The 23,164-nt window shown below is 43.4% G+C and overlaps 2 protein-coding genes across 6 annotated transcripts in view; both read left to right on the top strand.

The window, feature by feature from the left end:
- Window positions 1–1,618: 1,618 nt before the first annotated feature.
- The window catches only part of PML (PML nuclear body scaffold), a 57,350-nt gene continuing 35,804 nt past the window's right edge, over window positions 1,619–23,164 (top strand). For all 4 annotated transcript variants that reach the window (XM_055555761.1, XM_055555763.1, XM_055555762.1 and 1 more), the window contains exons 1-2: window positions 1,619–1,850; window positions 4,072–4,538. In XM_055555761.1, coding sequence (XP_055411736.1) covers window positions 1,716–1,850; window positions 4,072–4,538 — 602 coding nt within the window. In that variant the 5' untranslated portion in view covers window positions 1,619–1,715. The remainder of the gene's footprint in view (window positions 1,851–4,071; window positions 4,539–23,164) is intronic.
- LOC129633825 (60S ribosomal protein L6-like) lies at window positions 4,398–19,631 on the top strand. Of its 2 annotated transcripts, none has more exons than XM_055555766.1 (2): window positions 4,398–4,538; window positions 18,686–19,631. In XM_055555766.1, exon 2 carries the CDS (start codon window positions 18,713–18,715, stop codon window positions 19,571–19,573), a length of 861 nt encoding a protein of 286 aa, XP_055411741.1. In that variant the 5' UTR covers window positions 4,398–4,538; window positions 18,686–18,712; the 3' UTR covers window positions 19,574–19,631. The 2 variants fall into 2 exon arrangements, with proteins under 2 accessions (XP_055411741.1, XP_055411740.1); XM_055555765.1 differs by having other exon boundaries at window positions 4,403–4,538; window positions 18,656–19,631.

The following is a 23,164-nucleotide window of genomic DNA, read 5'->3' as shown; positions in this document are numbered from 1 at the left end:
GTGTTCCAAAGTGGGCAAAGAAATTAATAGAGCTTTTATTGTTCCGCACATGCCGGTCCTGCCTCCAAAGGCCCCTCAGCCATAGTCCACTTCCAGGTCCCTTCTGCAAATGGCTGCTTACCATCTTTGGCTTTTCCTAGCTTCATAGCCTGGTTCTAAAGCCCTGGGGGCACTAATCAAGCAGCAAGGTGCATGCAGTAGGCTCTTGAGGTTTTTGCACTGTCCCTACGAAGTTAGTTCTCCCCTATCCTCCCACCCCCACCCTGAACTATAAGTTCACCCCACCCCCAACTATTAAAGTTTTACAAGAGCAAGGTCCTGTCACCGCCCTTCTAATCTGTCCCAAACTGGAACTGAACACAAAATGGGTCCATGGGAATCATCACAATGATTGGAATGCACTGAGGTTTGAAGACAGGAGACTGGCCCAGTGGTGCCACCTGGAGCTGTACCTTCTCCCCTCACCAGCTGAGAGCTGGAGCTTCTCCTTTGACCCATTGCTAACTTGCTGTTTCCTCACTTTTCTCATACCTGCCCACCAGCTCTCCCCATTCCCTACTGCCTCAGATCCACCAGCCCTTCCAGCTGTCACACTAGACATCATCCTGATGCCCTCATCTCCACTCAGAGTCCTCCCAGTGTCTGACTCAGGTCCCTCCTCTCATCCCACAGCCACTGTCCCAGACCACCTGGCCCTAGGTTGTCAGAGAGACTGTCCCAATATACACAATGGACATGGTTCCTTGTTTTCAAACCCTTCACCAACTCTCTGTTGTCCATAGCCCTGGTCCATCTCCTTAGCTATCATCTTGCCCAGCCCATCTTGGTCTGACATCATGCATGGGTCCCCTCTTGAATCTGAAAATAACCAAAACGGGTTGCTTTTTTCAAAACTAGTTTCGAAACAGCTTCTGTTTCAAATCTCCATAGCTTTGCATATGCTGTTCTCTCGGTTTAAAGTGTCGCCTACCCATCCCCAGCCTCTGAATCCCTGGCAAATTCCAACCATCACTTCATCCCCCAGCTGAGTGATCTCCTGTCCAGCCAGTCTCAACACTGTGAAAATCTCCCTTTGGGGGCCTGCTCCTCCATTAGATCTGGGGTGGTTGAGACAGTAAAGAATCTTTCTGCTGTGCAGGAGACCTGGGTTCCATCCCTGGGTAGGGAAGATCCCCTTTAGAAGGGAATGGCTACCCACTCCAGTATTCTTGCCTGGAGAATCCCATGGACAGAGGAGCCTAGAAGACGACAGTCCATGGGGTCCCAAAGAGTTGGACACAACTAGAAGACTAACGGCAGAAGACTAACACTTTCACTTTTTTTCCAAAGTAGGAGCCATGCGTGGCCCGGCTGTGTGGTTTTTGCTCCCAGCTGAGGGCTAGCACGAAGCTGTGCCAGTGTGAGCTGAATGAAAGATTCCAAGCCGAGGGCAGGGACGGCCTCCATCCTGCACAAACATCAGTTCTGCCACTGTCCTGCGTGTGACTGCTCTTTTCTCCCTCCTCACCGCTCTGGGCGTGTCTTCAGGACCCTGGGCCAGCCTCTCCGACCCTAGAACCGCCGGTAGCTAGTCTCTCACTTCCTCTGGGAGGCGGGCCCTGAGCTGGCACCTCCCCTTTAGGGCTGCTCCGGGAGCTCAGTGTTCTGGCGCCTGCCTCCGGTTCAGTTTCTCCACTCTCGAAGAGCGAAACAGAATCGAAACTGCGCTGGATTCCATGCAGCAGGATCCGGAACCTGCCGGATCTCCGGGGCCCCAGCAGGACCCCGCACTGCCCCACTCCCCCAGCATGCCTCCCCCGGAGTCACTCTCCGAAGGCCACCAGTCCAGCCACAGCGACAGCCCCACAGAGGTACTACTGCGTTTGGGGAGATGGGGTTCGGGCTTTGTTAATTAGGTATGGTCGGTGGAATGGGGGGACTGGGGAACTTGACCAAGTACCTTGAAAAATGACGCAAAGAAGGGAGACCAGGTGCGAGGGTCCTGACCTTTTCGGCTGGGTTAGGGGTCGTGGAAAGTAGAAAAGGGGACCAGCATGAGTTTGAGGGGAGAGGTCTCTCTGGGTTGCGATTCTCCACGAGCTGCGGGGTGATCCTGAAGGTGAGTGGCACTGCGTAACAGACTCTTCCGCCCAAGCTGGTGACGTGCCTCTTATCCCCTACCTTAGATGAAGGACCACCTGTTAAGGAAAATGGAGGTAGTAGTCTTATCGCACGCGCCTGGCAACCCCGGACATGGCGCCAGATGTGGAAAGCCAGAACCCTTGTTCCCAGATCAGAAAGTGGGAGAGAGGTGTTTTGGCTAAGGCTCAGGGTTCCTGTGGTTTCTCCTCTAGGAAGCTTCTTGGATCCTCTTCCTGGAGCACCGTGCTCCCTTAACCCCCATCCGGAGGGGTTTTTAGAGGTTTACTGGTCTTTTCCTGCACAAACTCCCCACCCCCAAAGGAAATGCTTAGATCACTTGCTCTGTTTTCTTCCAGGCCCTTTTTACTCTCCTTCATGAAAGTACAAATAATACCATATTGCATTAACTTTTATTAGTTGCATTATAACACCTAGAAATAATATTTACAATACTACTTAACATGTTTGAGTATTTCTCACGTGCCAGGTACTGTATTATGTTATGTATGTTTTATCTGTTTCTAGGTGTACAATTCAGTGGCATTAAATGCATTCCACAATGTTTGTAACCATCACCACAGTCTGTTTTCAGAATTTTTTCATTGAAACAAAATCTGTACCCTTTAAGCTCCGCATTCTCCTCTTACCCCTGCTGCTGCTGCTGCTGCTAAGTCGCTTCAGTCGTGTCCCACTCTGTGCGACTCCATAGACGGCAGCCCACCAGGCTCCCCGTCCCTGGGATTCTCCAGGCAAGAATACTGGAGTGGGTTGCCATTTCCTTCTCCAATGCATGAAAGAGAAAGTGAAAGTGAAGTCACTCAGTCGTGTCCTACTCTTAGTGGCCCCATGGACTGCAGCCTACCAGGCTCCTCCTTCCATGGGATTTTCCAGGCGAGAGTACTGGAGTGGGGTGCCGTTGCCTTCTCCCTCTTCCCCTTAGTTGCTGGTAACCTCTAATCTACTTTCTGTCTCTGAATTTGCCTAGTCTAGATATTTTATATAAGTGGAATGCTACAGTATTTGTCTCTGTTTTTGGCTGGTTTTACTTAACATGATGTCTTCAAGGTATTTTCATGTTGTAGCATGTATCAGAATGTCTTTTTTAAGGCTAAATAACATTCCATTGTATGTATAAACTACATTTTGTTTATCCATTCATCTGTTGATGGACACTTGAGTTGTTTCCACCCTTTGGCTACTGTGAGTAATGCTGTGTACAGTATAATGGATGTACAAGCATCTGGATCCTTGTTTTCTGTTCTTTTGGGTATATAGCTAGGTGTAGAATTGCTGGATCCTATGGTAGTTCTATGTTTAAGTTTTTGAGGAACCATCAAAGTACAGTAAACATTTTGTGTGAGGTTATATGACACACATTTAATGAATTTCCTCTTTTAAAGTCCCTTGAAGGCAGGGGTTTGTCCTGGAATCAGGGGTTCCCAAGTTCCAGGCCACGGACTGGCACTTGTCCTGGCCTATTAGGAACCGGGCTCACAGTGGCAAGCAGCCAGCAAGAGAGCAAAACTTCATCTGTATTTACAGCCACTCTCATCACTTGCACTACTGAATTATCACAGTGGAAACAGAAATAAAGTGCACAATAAATGTAATGCATTTAAATCATCCCTACATCACCCCACCTGCAGAAAAACTGTCTTTCAGGAAACTGTAACCTGGTCCCCAAAGGGTTGGGGACTGCTGCTACACATCCGTGTATCTTGGGGCCTAGTACTGTCTTATGAGAAGCGGATGCTCAGTAAATCATGGAGTGAGCGTGGGAAGGCCTAAGTCAGTGGAGGACTGGGATACTGATAAGCCTGGGTTTTTGTGTCATCCAATGACAGGTATGAAACAGGAAGTGCCACTCTCAGCGTGCAGCCACAGGGTGGGTGTCCGGTTGGGTGGGGACTCCTGGGACTTCACGTCTCACCTCCCTCTCTGATTCCCCAGCAAGCCACGGAGGAAGAGTTCCAGTTCTTGCGCTGCCAGGGCTGCCAGGCAGAAGCTAAGTGCCCCAAGCTGCTGCTTTGTCTGCACACGCTGTGCTCAGGATGCCTGGAGGAGTCCAGCATGCAGTGCCCCGTCTGCCAGGCTCCCTGGCCCTCAGGTGCCGGCACCCAGGCCCTGGACAACGTCTTCTTCGAGAGCCTGCAGCGGCGGCTGTCGGTGTACCAGCAGATCGCACGCGAGCAGGCGTTTTGCACCCGCTGCAAAGAGCTGGCCCACTACTGGTGCTTCGAGTGCGAGCAGCTCATCTGTGCCAAGTGCTTCGAGGCGCACCAGTGGTTCCTCAAGCATGAGGCCCGGCCGCTGGCGGAGCTCCGCAGCCAGTCGGTGCGGGAGTTTCTGGACGGCACCCGCAAGTCCAACAACATCTTCTGCTCCAACCCCAACCACCGCAGCCCTATGCTGACCAGGTGAGTAGGCCAGCCAAGGGTGGGGTTGTGCATCTAAGAGACAGGTAGAGGGTGCGGGGAGGAGAGATCCAGAGCCTCATAGCTGGGGCGTGGGTCAAGGAGCTTCTGAGGTCTTGCAACTCACAGTGTGGTCCACACACCAGCAGCATCAGTAGCGATGACCACAGTTTACACTCTCCCGTGCGAATGGATGGATAGTAATAGTTTTCCCTCACGAGAAAATAATGCTGCAGAATCATCTTTTCACCCATATCCAGTCATTTCTTCAGGATAAATTTTTTAAAACACCGTGACTCGGTGAAGAGATATGAAAGTTTTACATTTCGATACATGTTACCAAACTGCCCTTTAAAAACTCTTAAAGAGGGGAATTTTCCATAAGCACTGCCACTCAGTTTCCCTATAGCTAGATTGTAGAATGAGATGTGGGTAGTTAGTTCCTGGCTCAAAAGCACTCCAGAGCTTCCTGGGAGGATCTGTATGAAGAAAGTCAAGTCCCATTTTAATTATTTTTGCCAAGCAGCACAGGAATTTAAATTCAGGTTTTTTTTAGACAGATAAAATACATTAATATGGTTCAAAAAATTGCTAACAAAATTTATAGAGAGAACAAAATCTCCATTCCATTTTGTCCCACATCTGCCTAATACCCATCCCTTCTCCCTTCCCAATCCTAGGTTAATCATTGTTACCAGCTTTAAAGGGCTTCCCTTGTGGCTCAGCTGGTAAAGAATCCGCCTGCATTGTGAGAAACCTGGGTTCCTGGATTGGAAAGATCCCCTGGAGAAGGGAAAGGCTACCCACTCCAATATTCTGGCCTAGAGAATTCCATGGACTGCATAGTCCATGGGGTCACAAAGAATCAGTCTTGACTGAGCGACTTTCACTTTCACCAGCTTTAAAACTTTCCAGAGTTTATGAATATACACACAGATATAAGTATATAGTCTTATAGGACTTATTTTTCCCTTTTTTAGCAAAAAGATAGCATACCTGTGTGAACTTTTAACGCTCTCCTCTCATCCACCTACAATAGATAGCTGTATAAGATTCTTGGCGATCAGCTTACAAAGTGAAGGTATTCCTTGCCCATAAAGGGCACACTCAGACAGAGCTCCATTCCTGCTAAACTATAACTTGTTTGCTTCCTGCTAGGAGGTTTACCACCTGTACTACCGGATTCCACAAGGGCTGATATTATTGTTTGAGTTTGGATTTCTTTATTTATTATTGAGGTTGTCTAGTGGCTTTTCATGTGTTTATTGGTCATTGAGCTTCTTCATTTGTGAATTGCTTACTGAGGTCCTTTGTTTGTTTATTTGTTTACTTTTAGGAATTACTCTTTAATTATAAGAGCTTGTTATAGTGCAGACATTTTTCCTGTGTTGACCTTTGTCATTCATTTAATATGAGGTGTTGTGTTCAAGTTTTTAGTTCTATATAGTCTAATCCATTAATCTCTTCCTTTATGGTATCTGGCTTTGGTCATGCTAGGAAAGATTTTGCCTATGCCAATATTGAAAATATTTACTTATACTCTATTTTAATAGTTTATTTTTATTGTTAAATCTTTAATTCCCATTGAACTTATCTTTGTGTGTGATGTGAGATAGGAACACTCGCTTCGTATTTCTCTCCAGATAGAAAGCCAGTTCTCTCAACAACTTTCATTGAATAATCCACTCCTTTTGTTTGATTTTTCCCATTTTTTTTTAAATTGAAGCATAGTTGATGTACAATATTCTATAAGTTACAGGTGTACCGGATAGTGATTCACAATTTTAAAGGTTATACTTCACTTATAGTTATTATAAAACATTGGCTATATGCCCCATGTTGTACAATATATCCCTCTAGCTTATAAATAATCTGCTCTTGGCTTTGATCTGAAATGCCCTTTTAATCTTGTACTACATGTCCATGTAGTCATAAATATGTTTGTAAATCTCTGTTCTGCACCAACAGAGTGCAGAACCAACTCCTATGCTAATCCTTACTGCTATAAGGAATTCAGTAGCTTTATATTTAGGAGAAGGCAATGGCAACCCACTCCAGTACTCTTGCCTGGAAAATCCCATGGACGGAGGAGCCTGGTAGGCTGCAGTCCATGGGGTCGCACAGAGTCGGACACGACTGAAGCGACTTAGCAGCTTTATATTTGGTAGGGTGAATTCCCACTCTTCAGAAATAATTTTGCTTTTACAATTTGTGCAGCTTCTTTTGCTCTTACACTTCAGGCAGCTTCAGAACTCACATGTTCTTTGGGATTTTGATTGAGATGAAATTAAATCTTGGACGAATTGACCTCATCTCTGGTTACATCTTTTGGGTTTGAAAGAGAATTCCATGGACTGCATAGTTCATGGGGGTCACAAAGAGTCAGTCATGATTGAGTGACTTTCACTTTCACCAGCTTTAAAAGTTTCCAGAGTTTATGAATATATACACAGATATAAGTATATAGTCTTATAGGACTTATTTTTTCCTTTTTTAGCAAAAAGATAGCGTACCTGTGTGAACTTTTAACGGTTTCACAAATATCTTGAACTTTTAAATTATAGTTAAATTTACAATATGTAGTGAAGGTCCCTGGTGGCTCAGCAGTAAAGAATCTGCCTGCAGTGTAGGAGACTCAGGAGACATGGGTTAGATCCCTGGGTCAGGAAGATCTCCTGGAAATGGCAACCCACTCCATTATTCTTGTCTGGGAGATCCCATAGACGGAAAGAGTGTGGTAAGCTACAGTCTATGAGGTTTCAAAGAGTTGGTCACGACTGAACACGCACTGCCTATGAGACAATATGTAATAATATTATGAATGGAATCTTTTCCATTATAGTTTTTATCTGATTATCATTAACATTCACTAATATGTATGTGTATATATTTACTGGAGAAGGAAATGGTAACCCGCTCCAGTATTCTTGCCTGGAAAATCCCATGGACAGAGGAACCTAGCCGGCTGCAGTCCATGGGGTCACCAAGACTTGGACACAACTGAGCGACTAACACACACACACACACACACACACACACGCTATATCTAGCCATCCTATTGGGCTCTTTTATTCTTATAAGTTTTTCCATTGATTTTTTTTAGATTTTCTAGGTAAATAGTCATATCACCTAGAAATAATAAAAAACTTTTTTCCTTCCAGTATTTATACATATTACCTTTTTGTAGCTTTGTTTCACTGAATTGGCCAGAACTGCCAGGGCAACATTGTATAATGTGAAGTGGTTAGAAAAGGCAACTTTGCTTTGTACCTATCTTTCATGAAAAAGTTTCTTATGCTTTCTTCTTTGGTATGTTGTTTATTGTTGATTTCCTTAGGTGACTTTTAAAAATCACATTAAGAAAGTTGCCTTGTGCTTCTAGTTTACTAAGAGTTTTGTTGCTGTTGTCTTGTTTTAACTCGGGGATGGGTGTTCTTTGGACTCTGAAGGTGTTCTTTCACTGTTTAGTATAATGAATGATATCACTAGGTTTCTTTATGTTGCACCATTATTTTAATTCCCAGGAGGAAAAACTCTATTTGGTCATGACATACTATTATTTTAATTTCTACCTCGATTCCATTTAGTACTATTTTATCTAGACTATTATCTATATTTATAAATGTGATCAATTTTATGCATGTGTATGATTTCCTTGTCAAGTTTTCATATCCATTTGATACTAATCTCTTTCAATGAGTTTGTAAGCTTTTTTGAACATGATGATATATATAAATTGCTTAGTATAGTGCCTGGCACATATTAAATACTCAATAAATGTTAAAATACTATTCTTGTAATTTCTCTGTTGTAGAATAAAGGACAAGCAATCCAAGCTTGTAGAAGTTTCTTGAAAAGCTATCTGAGACAAGTGCCTTTTTTGGAGAGTAGATTTTTTTCCCTTTTTGTGGAAGGTCATGAATCAGATTTTCTGGAATGTTTATGATTCATCTTGAGTTATCTTACAATTTAAATATCTCCTCTATACCTGTAAATTGTGTCCCCTTTCTTATTTCTAATGTTCTATGAATGTTAAAGTGTTCGTCACATCCGACTCTTTGCAATCCTATGGACTGTACCCCACCAGACTCCTCTGTCCATGAGATTCTCTAGGCAAGAATACTGGAGTGGGTTGCCATTCCCTTCTCCAGGGGATCTTCCTGACCCAGGGATCAAACCTGAGTCTCCTGCACTGCAGGCAGGAGCCACCAGGGAAGCCTCCTAATGTTGTATATTTGTGCTTATTGTAGTGATCTTTTCAAAGCACCAGCTTTTTTTGGTCTTTTTATTGCTTGCTGATATTAATGTTTTCCTTTTTCTAATTAATCATTTTATTTTTAGCATCATTATTTTCTTTGTTGTACTCTTCTCCCATTATTCATCTAACTCAACTGAACATCTAATTCATTTACTTGCTGTCCTCATTGTTTACTGCATTCTTCTCTGAGTATAACATTGCCTGCCTTCCATACCTTTGACAAGTAGTGTAATCATAGGCAATCATTTCTCAAATATCTCTAATTTCCGTCTTTTCTCTTTTTAAACATTTTCTCTTTGATAGAAGAGTTTGGGGCAGAACGTTGTCTAAAATTTTCAAGTGGCTTGTGTTGTTTGATTTAAACATTTGATGTTAATTTCTACAATATGGTCTACTAGTATTTAAGAGTTGTATCTATGACTATGTTGAGGTTTTCTTTGGCGCCTACCATATTCCTTTCACTAGCATATTCCTCGGATTTTTTTTTTAACGTATATTCTTTGTAGAGATGTATCTGTATCTCCTCTTTCTACTCTTGTTTAAATTTTTAACAAACATATTAGAACATATGTGTGTATGTGTATCTCTCTCTCACCATCAAGAGTGAGTGTGTGTGTGTTGTTAGTTGCTCAGTTGTGTCTGATTCTTTGTGACGTTATGGACTGTAGACCCCCAGACTCCTCTGTCATTGGAATTCTCCAGACAAGAATACCAGGTTGACATTCCCTTCTCCAGGGGATCTTCCCAACCCAGGGGTCGAATCCAGGTCTCCTGCATTGCAGGCAGATTCTTTTCCTACTGAACCATCAAAAGTAGATTCAGTTTAGTTCAGTTCAGTTGCTCAGTCGTGTCCGACTCTTTGCGACCCCATGAACCGCAGCACGCCAGGCCTCCCTGTCCATCACCAACTCCCGGAGTCTACCCAAACTCATGTCCATCAAGTCGACCATGCTATCCAACCATCTCATCCTCTGTCATCCCCTTCTCCTGCCTTCAATCTTTCCCAGCATCAGGGTCTTTTCCAGTGAGTCAGCTCTTCGCATCAGGTGGCCAATGTATTGGAGTTTCAGCTTCAACATCAGTCCTTCCAAAGAACACCCAGGACTGATCTTTCAGGATGGACTGGTTGGATCTCCTTGCAGTCCAAGGGACTCTCGAGAGTCTTCTCCAACACCACAGTTCAAAAGCATCAATTCTTCCGTGCTCAGCTTTCTTTATAGTCCAACTCTCACATCCATACATGACCACTGGAAAAACCATAGCCTTGACTAGACAAACCTTTGTTGGCAAAGTAATGTTTCTGCTTTTTAATATGCTGTCTAGGTTGGTCGTAACTTTCCTTCCAAGGAGTAAGCGTCTTTTAATTTCATGGCTGTAATCACCATCTGCAGTGATTTTGGAGCCCAGAAAAATAAAGTCAGCCACTGTTTCCACTGTTTGCCCATCTATATGCCATGAAGTGATAGGACCGGATGCCATGATCTTCATTTTCTGAATGTTGAGCTTTAAGCCAACTTTTTCACTCTCCTCTTTCACTTTCATCAAGAGGCTCTTTAGTTCTTCCTTCACTTTCTGCCATAAGGGTGGTGTCATCTGCATATCTGAGGTTATTGATATTTCTCCTGGCAATCTTGATTCCAGATTGTGCTTCCTCCAGCCCAGCGTTTCTCATGATGTACTCTGGAGAAGGCAGTGGCACCCCACTCTAGTACTCTTGCCTGGAAAATTCCATGGATGGAGGAACCTAGAGGGCTGCAGTCCATAGGGTCGCTGAGGGTCAGACACGACTGAGCGACTTCACTTTCACCTTTCACTTTCATGCATTGGAGAAGGAAGTGGCAACCCACTCCATTGTTCTTGCCTGGAGAATCCCAGGGATGGGGGAGCCTGGTGGGCTGCTGTCTATGGGGTCGCACAGAGTCGGACACGACTGAAGCAACTTAGCAGCAGCAGCAGCAGCACTCTGCATATAAGTTAAATAAGCAGGGTGACAATATACAGCCTTGACGTACTCCTTTTCCTATTTGGAACCAGTCTGTTGTTCCATGTCCAGTTCTAACTGTTGCTTCTTGACCTGCATACAGGTTTCTCAAGAGGCAGGTCAGGTGGTCTGGTATGCCCATCTCTTGAAGAATTTTCCACACTTTATTGTGATCCACACAGTCAAATTACAACTGTTCTTCCAAATAGGATAAAAGTTTTAGCATACTTTTTCTTCTCTCCTTCCATTCCCACATTCAGATATAGTTGGATTAACATGAAATTTTATCTCTAGATTATTACCAAAATTCCTGTGTCTTTTCTATTCTAAGCATCCTTTATTGGTAGTTAATTATCATGTTATAACCCACTTATTATTTATAATCTTAGATTCTAATTGGTGTTGTTGCACACAAATTTTTTTTCTATAATATATCTTCCTCTTTCTTCAATTATGTAATGTTATTAATTTCCCAGTTGACTGGAATACTTCAATTAAATTTTTTGGTTGGTTTTTGGAGCTTACTTTCCGGAACCTTGAATATCTTAACTTGTGTCACATTTAGGTATGTGTAGTGTTTTTTGGTTGTGCCATGCAGCTTGTGGGATTTTAATTCCCTGACTAGGGATCAAACCCAGGCCTTAGGCAGTGAGACCATAGAGTCACATTTAAAGGAAAGTTTAGCTTGTTGTAGAATTCTGAGGTCACAATCACAAATCTTTCATCTTGGAATATATAAACATTGCTTTGTAAATTTGTGGCCTTCGGTGTTGCAGGTGAGAAAGTCAATTATTGTCTATTTTTCCTCTCTGGGTAATCTGTTTTTGTTTGCTAAGGATTGCTAAAAAGATTTTTATTTTATTTTTCTTTGTTGCTGCATGCAGCCTTTCTCTAGTTGCAAAGAGAGGGGCTGCTCTCGGTGCGAGGGCGTCTCATTGCAGTGGTTTCTCCTTGTGCGGCACGGGCTCTAGGCATCCAGGCTTTAGTAGTTTTGCACATAGGCTTTGTTCCCCCCAAGGCATGTGGAATCTTCCCAGACCAGGAATCTAACCTGTATCCCCTGCGTTGGCAGGTGGATTCATAACTACTTGACCATGAAGGAAGCCCCTGCTAATGACTTTTATGTAATTTTTCTTTATTCTTGAAAATGATTCTTTAAGCTATAGGTCTTTTGTTTTTTCAATAATCCTCTCTGACATTGTTGAACTGAAAAGTCTTCTTTCTTCAGCTCAAAGAAATTGTCTTCTACTTTTTTTAATGTATTGATCTCTGTTCATTTGCTTATGTTTTTCTTTTTACAAGTATTTGTGTGTGTGTGTGGCTTTTTTTTTAATTAATTTTTTATTGGAGTATAGTTAATTTACAATGTGATATTAGTTTCTGCTGTATAACAGAATGACTCAATTATACATACACATATATCCACTCTGTTTTAAATTCTTTCCCCAAATAGGTCATTACAGAGTAGTGCATAGAGTTCTCTGTTCTAAACTGGAGGTTCTTATTAGTTATCTATCTTATATGTAGTAGTGTATTTATGTCAATCCCAATCTCCCAATTTATCCCTCACCCATGTTCCCCCTGGTAACCTTTAAGTTTGTTTTTTACATCTGTACCTCTATTTCTGTTTTGTAGATAAGTTCATTTGTATCATTTTTTTTAGAATCCACATATGAGTGATAACATATGCTATTTGTGTTTCTCTATCTGACTTAACATCACTCGGTATGGCGCTCTGTATGCTCAGTCACGTCCAGTTGCGACCCCATGGCCTGTAGCCCACCAGGAATTCCATTAATTCCATTACTTTGCCTTTTTTCTTCCAGATTCTTACAGGTACTTGAATTGATTTTCTAATCCACCACCTTTTTTTTTTGAGACTTCTTTCTACTATTTACTACTTACGTTGATTTTTTTTTTTTTTTTTTAGGTTTTTCCCCCAGCAACCATGTTTTTCTTTTTTTAATTGCCAAATAAGGTCAATGTTCTCAGGATGCTTTTTCTTGTCAGCCTGTTCTTATTTTCTCAATGTGTATTCTTAAATCTCCCTGACTAACAAGCTTAGAAGTTTTGCAAGTTTTATGTTTCCTATATTACCCTTTTTTCAGTGTGAGCCAGAAATCAGTTTGGTCCCCATTTTGGCTGCTAATTCTCTTTATAGATCCTGTGGTTCTGTGTTGTCTGCTCACATGTAAATGTGAACATCTAGATTGCACAGTTTTAGTAGCTGATGGGCAGCAGTTGTATGAACCACAGTTTGCATCTCCCACCCGGCAATAAGGACAGGACCTCTGCCAGAGCCCCAGGATGGTGGTAGCTTATGGAGTGCTTCACCTTTCGTGTGGGGGTGGGCGTGGATTTCTCCCGTGGTACAATGGGCAAGGAGGTCCTTCCAGAAAGAGGACAGGATTCTTTTCCCTTGAGCATGGTAAATGGCTTCAAAAAGCTGACCACGTTACTTAAAAATCATACATACACAGCCACAGTTCACATTGATTCACATTTTACCAGCGATTATTAGAAAAGCTCAACTTGTTTCTTCTGCACAAAACCTCAGCGTCATATATAACCCACAACTTCCTTCAGCTTGCAAGTCAATAATAAACCTTTCCATCCTTTGACATTGAGCTCACTTACGGTTCACACTAGGACGCAGCATCAGAAATGGCTTTAAACTTTTAAATCCAACCTGGGAGGATCCTCCCTGGGGCCCTCGGCATTTGGTCACCATGCCTCTGGAGTCCCTTGTTTCAGCCCACCTTCCTACTACATAGCAGGCCCTCTGCTAGGTGCTAGGGTATAAATATAAACAGATACGGCCCTCGACCTCTGAGGTCACAGTCTGGAGAAGGAACCAGATCTGCAGTTAGCAACCAAGGCTGCAAAGGGCTTTGAGGAAGCCTGCTCACCTGGGTCAGTCTGTGCCCATAGTTGCCCTTCGGACAGCGTGCTAAGACAGCGTCCTCTCCCTCGTGTTTTCCCTTGCCAGAGGGCCAGTGTCCCATGTGTGCTCAGGCAGTTATTTAAGGGCAGGAGGAAGAAGGAACACTGGGCAAGTGAGCTCAAGAAAGGCCGCCTGCCCAGCCTGGATTGGCTGCTGGTTGGGGACTGCAGCTTCCAAGGGGGTGTCATACTTAGGCTGATAGGTAAGGAAGCAGAAAGGGGAGGGAGCGTGTGCAAATGCAGAGGCTCCAGCATGTCTGCTGCATTTCAGGAACTCCAGGTAAAGGCTCTGCAGGACGGCAGGGGCTAGAAGGGTGAGCTAGGCTCAAACATGGGGGAGAGGGCTTCCCTGGTGGCTCAGTGAATAAGAATCTGCCTGCCAATGCTGGAGACATGGGTTCAATCCCTGGTCTGGGAAGATCCCACGTATCTCAGAGCAACCGAGCCTGTGCACTACAGCTTTTAAGCCTGTGCTCCAGAGCTGGGGAATTCCATTTACTGAGCCCACGTGCCACAACTACTGAAGCCTGTGCACCCTAGAGCCCGTGCTCCGCAGCAGGAGAAGCCACCTCAATGAGAAGCCCTCGCGTCGCAACTAGAGAGCAGCCCTGGCTCTCCATAACTAGAGAAAAGCTCATGCAGGAACAAAGACTCGGCACAGTCAAAAATAAATACAATTATTAAAAAAGAAAGAAAGAAAAAACATGGGGGCATTGGAAGAGTTATGACTCTCTCCTGTAGTTTCCAGGGCAAAGAAGGTTCTCAGTTTGCCCCATTTCCCTGCAGTTGGCTCTTATACTAGGGAATATCCTGGAGAACACAGTGTGAGTGGATCTATGGGGGACTCTGTTGGAAACCCCCTAGAGGAGGTAAGGCAGAGAGTGGGAGAGTGTTCGGATCCTCTCTCTGCACTCTGCTGTTTGATTGAAGTGAGCAAGTTTAGGAGCAGGGAGACCAGGATTGGTTTGTTTTGTTTTGTTTTGGCTACACGTTTATTTACATTTTGAGAATGAAAGTCACTCAGTCGTGTCCAACTCTTTGTAACCCCATGGACTATAGTCCACCAGGCTCCTCTGTTCATGGGATTCTCCAGGCAAGAATACTGGACTGGGTTGCCATTCCTCTTCCATACAGAATTTGAGATTTACCAATTTATTATTGGGTATATGATCCAACCTGAAGCTGAAGCAAAGAATCTGGACCTGGGGAAAAAGGAGCTGCCTTAGGAGACTGAGGCCATGGTGCAGGTGGGGACTGCAGGAATGCAGAGATGGCAGCATGGGGAGAAGGCCAGGGTCTCACACTGCCATGGACAGCCTGACCTGGAGGTCAAGGTGGCTGCCAGCCTTATCATCACGTGTGCTTGGGAGTGCCTTGCAACTAAGGGTAATGTAGGTTTTAGACTGTCAGTGGAACTGAGACCCATGTTAGGGTGTCAGATCCCAAAGCTTGGCTGGATAGGGTAGGGGAATCAATCTAGGACCATTAAAATTTGTAGGCAGGAAGAACTTTAGTTCCAGTCGAGTGGGGAAAATGAAAGACCTATTAGCAGAGACATTGCCTACAAAGCTCTGTGTAGTCGAAGCTATGGTTTTTCCAGTGGTCATGTACGGATGTGAGAGTTGGACCATAAAGAAGGCTGAGTGCCAAAGAATTGATGCTTTTGAACTGTGATGAGGTCATCAAGAAGGTCATCAGGAAGACCCTTGAGAATCCCTTGGACAGCAAGGAGATCAAACCAGTCCATCCTAAAGGAAATCAGTCCTGAATATTCATTGGAAGGACTGATGCTGAAGCTCCAATACTTTGGCCACCTGATACGAAAAGCTGACTCATTGGAAAAGGCCCTGATGCTGGGAAGGATTGAAGGTGGGAGCAGGGGATGACAGAGGATGAGATGGTTGGACGGCATCACTGACTCAATGGACATGAGTTTGAGTAAACTCCAGGAGACGGTGAAGGACAGGGAAGCCTGGCGTGCAGTAGTCCATGGGATCACAGAGAGTTGGACATGACAGAGTGACTGAACAAACAAAAATTAATCAAATTTGAGAAGTATGATGAGATGATAAACTGGGAAAAGGGTTCCCAAGACCAGAAGTTGGGATGATTTGCAGCAGGTCCAGGGAGGGGCACCTGGACAGCCCAGGGAAGGGTTCAGGGCAGAGGCAACATCATGCAGTGGCTGCAGAAAGCAGAGTGCAGGGGACAGGTATGAAGCCAGTCTTGAGTGGAGCTCTATGACTCCTTGGTAACCGGAGCAGTGCTTTTCAAGTAGGAAACTTTGCCTTTTCCAGTATGATCAGGGAATGGGCTCTGCTGGTTGGATCTGCCCTCTTCTTTTTAAAATTAATCTCTGTTGGAGTATAGTTGCTATACAGTGGTGTGTTAGTTTCTCCTATACACAAAGTAAATCAGCTGTACATATACATGCTCAGTCAGTCAGTCGTGTCCAACACTTTGTGCCTGCAGGGCTCCTCTGTCCATGGGATTTTTCAGGCAAGAATACTGAAGTGAGTTGCCTTTTCCTATGCATATACATATACCCCTCTTTTTTGGATTTCCTTCCCATTTAGGTCATCACATAGCTCTGAGTAGAGTTCCCTGTGTTGTACAACAGGTTATCATTAGTTATCTATTTTATACATAATAGTGTCTCGGAGAAGGCAATGGCACCCCACTCCAGTACTCTTGCCTGGAAAATCCCATGGACGGAGGAGCCTGGTAGGCCGCAGTCCATGGAGTCGCTAAGAGTCGGACACGACTGAGCGACTTCACTTTCACTTTTCACTTTCATGCATTGGAGAAGGACATGGCAACCCACTCCAGTGTTCTTGCCTGGAGAATCCCAGGGACGGGAGCGCCTGATGGGCTGCCGTCTATGGGGTCACACAGAGTTGGACACGACTGAAGTGACTTAGCAGCAGCAACAGCAGCAGCAGCAGTGTATATATCTGCCAATCGCAATCTCCCAATTCATCCCACCCTTTGTTCCCCCCTTGGTAAACCGTACTTCTCTACATCTGTGTCTATTTCTGCTCTGCAAATAAGATTATCTATACTATTTTTCTATATTCCACATATAAACGATGTTATATGATATTTGTTTATCTCTCTCTGACTTACTTCTTTCTGTATGACAGTTTCTAGGTCCATCCACAGCTCTGCGAATGGCACGATTTCATTCCTTTTTCTGGCTGAGTAATATTCCATTGTGTATCTGTACCACATCTTCTTTATCCATTCCTCTGTCAGTAGACATTTAGGTTGCTTCCATGTCTTGGCTATTATAAATAGTGCTGCATTGAGCATTGGGATGCATGTAGCTTTTTGAATTATGGTTTTCCTGGGTATATGCCCAGGAGTGGGATTGCTGGGTCATAGGGTAGTTCTGTTCCACACCCTCCTATAAGATTATTGAGAAAGAAAGAATTGTTGCACAAGGCCAGAACATGAATGGGAGCTCATTCCCAAGTAAGCGGTCTTATCTGAGCAAGGACCAGGCCAGGACACAGGATTTCCTGACTGCAGACTCTGTCTGCACAGAGCCTGTCCTGCTGCTCCCAGCCTCCACATGCAGGCAGTCTTCAACTAACAACCAGGCCCAGCTGCAAAAAAAGAATTCTGCAAGTTGCTTGTTTAGAGCTGAGACTGTATTTTCCCTTAGAATTAAATTATTCAAAGGAAGCTTACTATTTAAGCAATGTTACATTTAATTTTCCTTGACTTTAATGAAAAAACAAGATATTGAAGTAAAATTAGACTTGTTGTTCAGTCACTAAGTCATGTCTGATTGCAGTGTGCCTGGCTCCTCTGTCCTCCTCTGTCGCCCAAAGTTTGCTCAGATTCATGTCAGTGATATTATCTAACCATCTCATCCTCTGCTGCCTACTTCTCCTTTTGCCTTCAATCTTTCTCAGCCTCCAGAGTCTTTTCCAGTGAGTCAGGTCTTTGCATCCAGAAGCCAAAGTTTTGGAGCTTCAACTTCAGCAACAGTCCTTCCAATGAGTATTTAGGGTTGATTTCCTTTAGGATGGACTGGTTTGATCTTGCTGTCCAAGGGACTCTCCTTAGTCTTCTCCAACACCACAGTTTAAAAGCATCAGTTTTTCAGCGTTCAGCCTTCTTTATGGTCCAGCTCTCACATCCATACATGACTACTGGAAAAGCCATAGTTTTGAGTATGTGGACCTTTGTTGGTAAAGTAATGTCTCTGCTTTTTAATGCACTGTCTAGGTTTGTCATAGCTTTTCTTCCAAGGAGCAAGCGTCTTAATTTCATGGCTGCAGTCACCATCTGCAGTGATTTTGGAGCCCAAGAAAATAAAATTTCTCACTATTTCCCTTGTTTCCCCGTCTATTTGCCATGAAGTGATAGGGCTGGATGCTAGGATCTTCATTTTTTCAATGTTGAATTTTAAGCCAGCTTTTTCACACTCCTCTTTCACCTTCATAAAGAGGCTCTTTAGTTCCTCTTTACTTTCTGCCATAAGAGTGATGTCATCTGTATGTCTGAGGTTATTGATATTTCTCCCAGCAACCTTGACTCCAGCTTGTGCTTCATTTAGCCCAGCATTTCACATGATTACTCTGCATATAAGTTAAATAGGCAGGGTGGCAATATACAGCCTTACTGTATTCCTTTCCCAATTTTAAACCAGTCCATTGTTCCATGTCCAGTTCTAACTGTTGCTTCTTGACCTGCACACAGGTTTTGCTGGAGGCAGGTAAGGTGGTCTGGTATTCCCATCTCTTTAAGGATTTTCCACAGTTTATTGTGATCCACACAGTCAAAGGCTTTAGCATAGTCAGTGAAGCAAAAGTAGATGTTTTTCTGGAATTCTCTATTTTTTTCTATGATCCAGAAGATATTGGCAGTTTGATCTCTGGTTCCTTTGCCTTTCTTTTTTTTTTTTTTCTTTGCCTTTTCTAAATCCAGCTTGAGTGTGTGTGTGTCTTCACCTCCTAGACCGAATTTCTTGAATGAGGCAGTCTGATGGCAGGTGAAAAGGCTGAGAAGCCAGATACTAAGGAGAAAAAACCTGAAGCCAAGAAGGCTGATGCTGGCAACAAGGCCAAAAAGGTGGAAAAGGTGAAGAAAGTTAAGAAGGGGAAGCCCCACTGCAGCCGAAGTCCTGTCCTGGTCAGAGGAATTGGCAGATATTCCCAATCAGCCATGTACTCCAGAAAGGCCTTGTACAAGAGAAAGTGTTCAGCAGCTAAATCCAAGGTCAAAAAGAAAAAGAAGGTTCGTGTTCTTGCTACTGTCACAAAACCAGTTGGTGGAGACAAGAATGGTGGTACCCGAGTGGTCAAACTTCGCAAAATGCCTAGGTATTACCCTACTGAAGATATGCCTCGGAAACTGCTGAGTCATGGCAAAAAACCCTTCAGTAAGCATGTGCGAAAGCTGCGTGCCAGCATCGCTCCTGGGACCATTCTGATCATCCTCACTGGGCGCCACAGAGGCAAGAGGGTCGTTTTCCTGAAGCAGCTGGGCAGTGGCTTGCTACTTGTGACTGGGTCTCTATCCCTCAGTCGAGTTCCTCTGCGTAGAACACACCAGAAATTTGTCATTGCCACCTCCACCAAAATCGATATCAGTGGTGTGAAAATCCCAGAACATCTCACTGACACTTACTTCAAGAAGAAGCTGCGTAAACCCAGACACCAGGAGGGCGAGATCTTCGACACAGAGAGAGAGAAATATAAGATCACAGAGCAGCGCAAGGTTGATCAGAAAGCTGTGGACTCACGAATTCTGCGAAGAATCAAAGCTGTCCCTCAGCTCCAGGGCTACCTCCACTCCGTGTTTGCTCTCACAAATGGAATTTATCCTCACAAAGTAGTGTTCTGAACTTCTTGCAAAGAACCTAATTAAATAACTTGTCATTTCAAAATAAATAAATAAATAAATAAATAAATCCAGCTTGAACGTCTGGAAGTTTTTAGTTCATGTACTATTGAAGCCTGGCTTGGAGAATTTAGCGCATTACTTTGCTAATATGTGAAATGAATGTAGTTGTGCGATAGTTTGAACATTCTGTGGCATTGCCCTTCTTTGGGATTGGAATCAAAACTTATTTTTTCCAGTCCTATGGCCACTGCTGAGTTTTCCATATTTGCTGGCATATTGAGCGCAGCACTTTAACAGCATCATCTTTTAGGATTTGAAATAGCTCAACTAGAATTCCATCACCTCCACTAGCTTTGTTTGTAGTGATGCTTCCTAAGGCCCACTTGGCTTTGCACTCCAGAATGTCTGGCTCTAGATGAGTGATTACACCATCATGGTTATCTGGGTCATTAAAATCTTTTTAGTATAGTTCTTCTGTGTATTCTTGCCACTTCTTAATATCTTCTGCTTCTGTTAGGTCCGTAGCATTTCTGTCCTTTATTGTGCCCATCTTTGCATGAAATGTTCCCTTGGTATCTCTAATTTTCTTGAAAAGATCCCTAGTCTTTCCCATTCTATTGTTTTCATTGTTCATTTAGGAAGACTTTCTTATCTCTCCTTGCTTTTCTTTGGAACTCTGCATTCAGATGGATATATCTTTCCTTTTGTCCTTTGCCTTTTAGTTCTCTTCTTTTCTCAGCTATTTGAAAGACCTCCTCAGACAATCATTTAGCCTTTTTTGCATTTCTTTTTCTTGGGGATGGTCTTGATCACTGCCTCCTGTACAATGCCACGAACTTCTGTCCATAGTTCTTCAGGCACTCTATCTTTTAGATCTAATCCCTTGAATCTATTTGTCACGTCCACTGTATAATCATAAGGGCTTTGATTTAGGCCGTGCCCTAGTGACCTAATAGTTTTCCCTACTTTCTTCAATTTAAGTCTGAATTTTGCAATATTGAGTTCATGATCTGAGCCACAGTCAGCTCCTAGTCTTGTTTTTCTGACTGTATAGAGCTTCTCCATCTTTGACTGCAAAGAATGTAATCAATCTGATTTCAGTATTGACCATCTGATGATCTCCAGATGTCATTTCTTTAGAGCTTTATAGACTTTGCTGAATTATCGTTCAGCATCAAATGTTCACCAGGAGAGTCCTGAGGACAGATTCATTTGCTTTTTCTGTCTTGATACCTAAAAATACTTTTCATTACTGAGATTTATTAATTTAACCAAGCTGTCTTAGTATTGAGCATTTTGTATCAAGTTATTCTAGAACCTGACTTGCTCCTTTAGTCTAAAAGTTCTATTTCAGTGAAAATTTCTTATGTTACCCCTCCTCCTCTTTCTTCCTCTTACTTATTTTCTTCTTGCTCTGTTACCTTTAGTATTACAGTTTTTAATTTATGATTTTATTGTTTTTCAGATTAATAATCTTAACAGTATTACTACAGTTTGGGGGAAATGTGTATGTTTAATGAGTATTGAATGAATAGCAAAGATCAGAACCATAGTAGACCCTCAAAGCTACATAAAATCATTTTATTATGTTTTTTATAAAAGTAATTGTGTGGTACTTTTGTTGCTAAATTATGTCCAACTCTTTTCAACCCCATGGACTGTAATCTGCTAGGCTCCTCCTTCCATGGGATTTCCTAGGCAGGAATTGGAGTTGGTTGTATATGTTTAATGAGTATTGAATGAATAACAAAGATCAGAACCACAGTAGACATCAAAACTACATAAAATCATTTTATACCCATTTTTATAAAAGGACTTGAGAATGTCAAAATTTTTTGTCACATAATGAGTTACTACTTGTTTTCTACGTCCCCAGATTCTATTTACATTTAATGATTAACTTTATAGTCATTGAACTGCGTAATAAATACCTGCTTTAGTATATTTTACAATTTGGATTTGTTCTGTCAAAGCTGTTAGAGTTGGAGAGGTGTTTTGAGATCGGTACAACTAAATAGAAGAGCTGCCTCTATATCATATGTTCCTTAACTAACGAAGTATTAAGTTACATACGTGCATGCACGCTCAGGAGTGTCCGAGTCTGCGACCCCACGGACTGTAGTCTGCCAGGTTCCTCTATCCATAGGATTATCCTGCAAAGAATACTTGAGTGGGTTGCCATTTCCTGCTCCAGGGGATCTTCAGACCCAGGGATTGAGCCTGAGTCTCCTGGAGCTCCTGCACTGGCAGGAGACTTCTTTACCCACTAGCGCCACCTGGGAAGCCCCATAAAGTCAAAGTGAAAGTCGCTCAGCCATATCCGACTCTTTGCGACCCCATGGACTCCATGGAATTCTCCAGGCCACAATACCGGAGTGGGTAGACTTTCCCTTCTCCAGATCTTCCCAACCCAGAGATCAAGCCCAGGTCTCCTGCATTGCAGGTGAATTCTTTACCAGCTGAGCCACAAGTTATTGCTATCTGATCATCAAATATCATTTTTCTTATTCATGGCTTTAGTTAATTGATTGTTTCAGCCACTTCCATCTGTTTTGCCATTTTATTTATTGAAATTCAGTTCAGTTCAGTTCAGTCACTCAGTCGTGTCCGTCTCTTTGTGACCCCGTGAACCACAGCACGCCAGGCCTCCCTGTCCATTACCAACTCCCGGAGTCCACCCACACTCATGTGCATCGAGTAGGTGATGCCATCCAGCCATCTCATCCTCTGTTGTCCCCTTTTCCTCCTGCCCCCAATCCCTCCCAGCATCAGGGTCTTTTTCAATGAGTCAGCTCTTCGCATGAGGTGGCCAAAGTACTGGAGTTTCAGCCTCAGCATCAGTCCTTCCAGTGAACACCCAGGACTGGTCTCCTTTAGGATGGACTGGTTGGATCTCCTTGCAGTCCGAGGGACTCGCAAGAGTCTCCAACACCACAGTTCATAAGCATCAATTCTTTGGTGCTCAGCTTTCTTGACAGTCCAACTCTCACATCCATACATGACCACTGGAAAAACCATAGCCTTGACTAGGCGGGCCTTTGTTGGCAAAGTAATATCTCTGCTTTTCAATATGCTATCTAGGTTGGTCATAACTTTCCTTGCAAGGAGTAAGCATCTTTTAATTTTGTGGCTGCAGTCACCATCTGCAATGATTCTGGAGCCCAAAAAATAAAGTCTGACACTGTTTCCACTGTTTCTCCATCTATTTCCCATGAAGTGATGGACCAGATGCCATGATCTTCGTTTTCTGAATGTTGAGCTTTAAGCCAAATTTTTCACTCTCCTCTTTCACTTTCATCAAGAGGCTTTTGAGTTCCCTTTCACTTTCTGCCATAAGGGTGGTGTCATCTGCATATCTGAGGTTATTGATATTTCTCCCGGCAACCTTGATTCCAGCTTGTGCTTCTTCCAGCCCAGCCTTTCTCATAATGTACTCTGCATATAAGTTAAATAAGCAGGGTGACAATATACAGCCTTGATGTACTCCTTTTCCTATTTGGAACCAGTCTGTTGTTCCATGTCCAGTTCTAACTGTTGCTTCCTGACCTGCATACAGGTTTCTCAAGAGGCAGATCAGGTGGTCTGGTATTC

The sequence above is a fragment of the Bubalus kerabau genome, chromosome 19 (genome assembly GCF_029407905.1).
Source record: "Bubalus kerabau isolate K-KA32 ecotype Philippines breed swamp buffalo chromosome 19, PCC_UOA_SB_1v2, whole genome shotgun sequence".
NCBI classification, from domain to species: Eukaryota; Metazoa; Chordata; class Mammalia; order Artiodactyla; family Bovidae; genus Bubalus; species Bubalus kerabau.
The sequence above is the reverse complement of the archived record's forward strand: the minus strand, read 5'-3'. Positions and strand labels throughout refer to the sequence as shown.

Excerpts from the sequence above, each read along its gene's own strand:
- LOC129633825 (XM_055555766.1), top strand. The coding sequence starts at position 18,713 with ATGGCAGGTGAAAAGGCTGAGAAGCCAGATACTAAGGAGAAAAAACCT.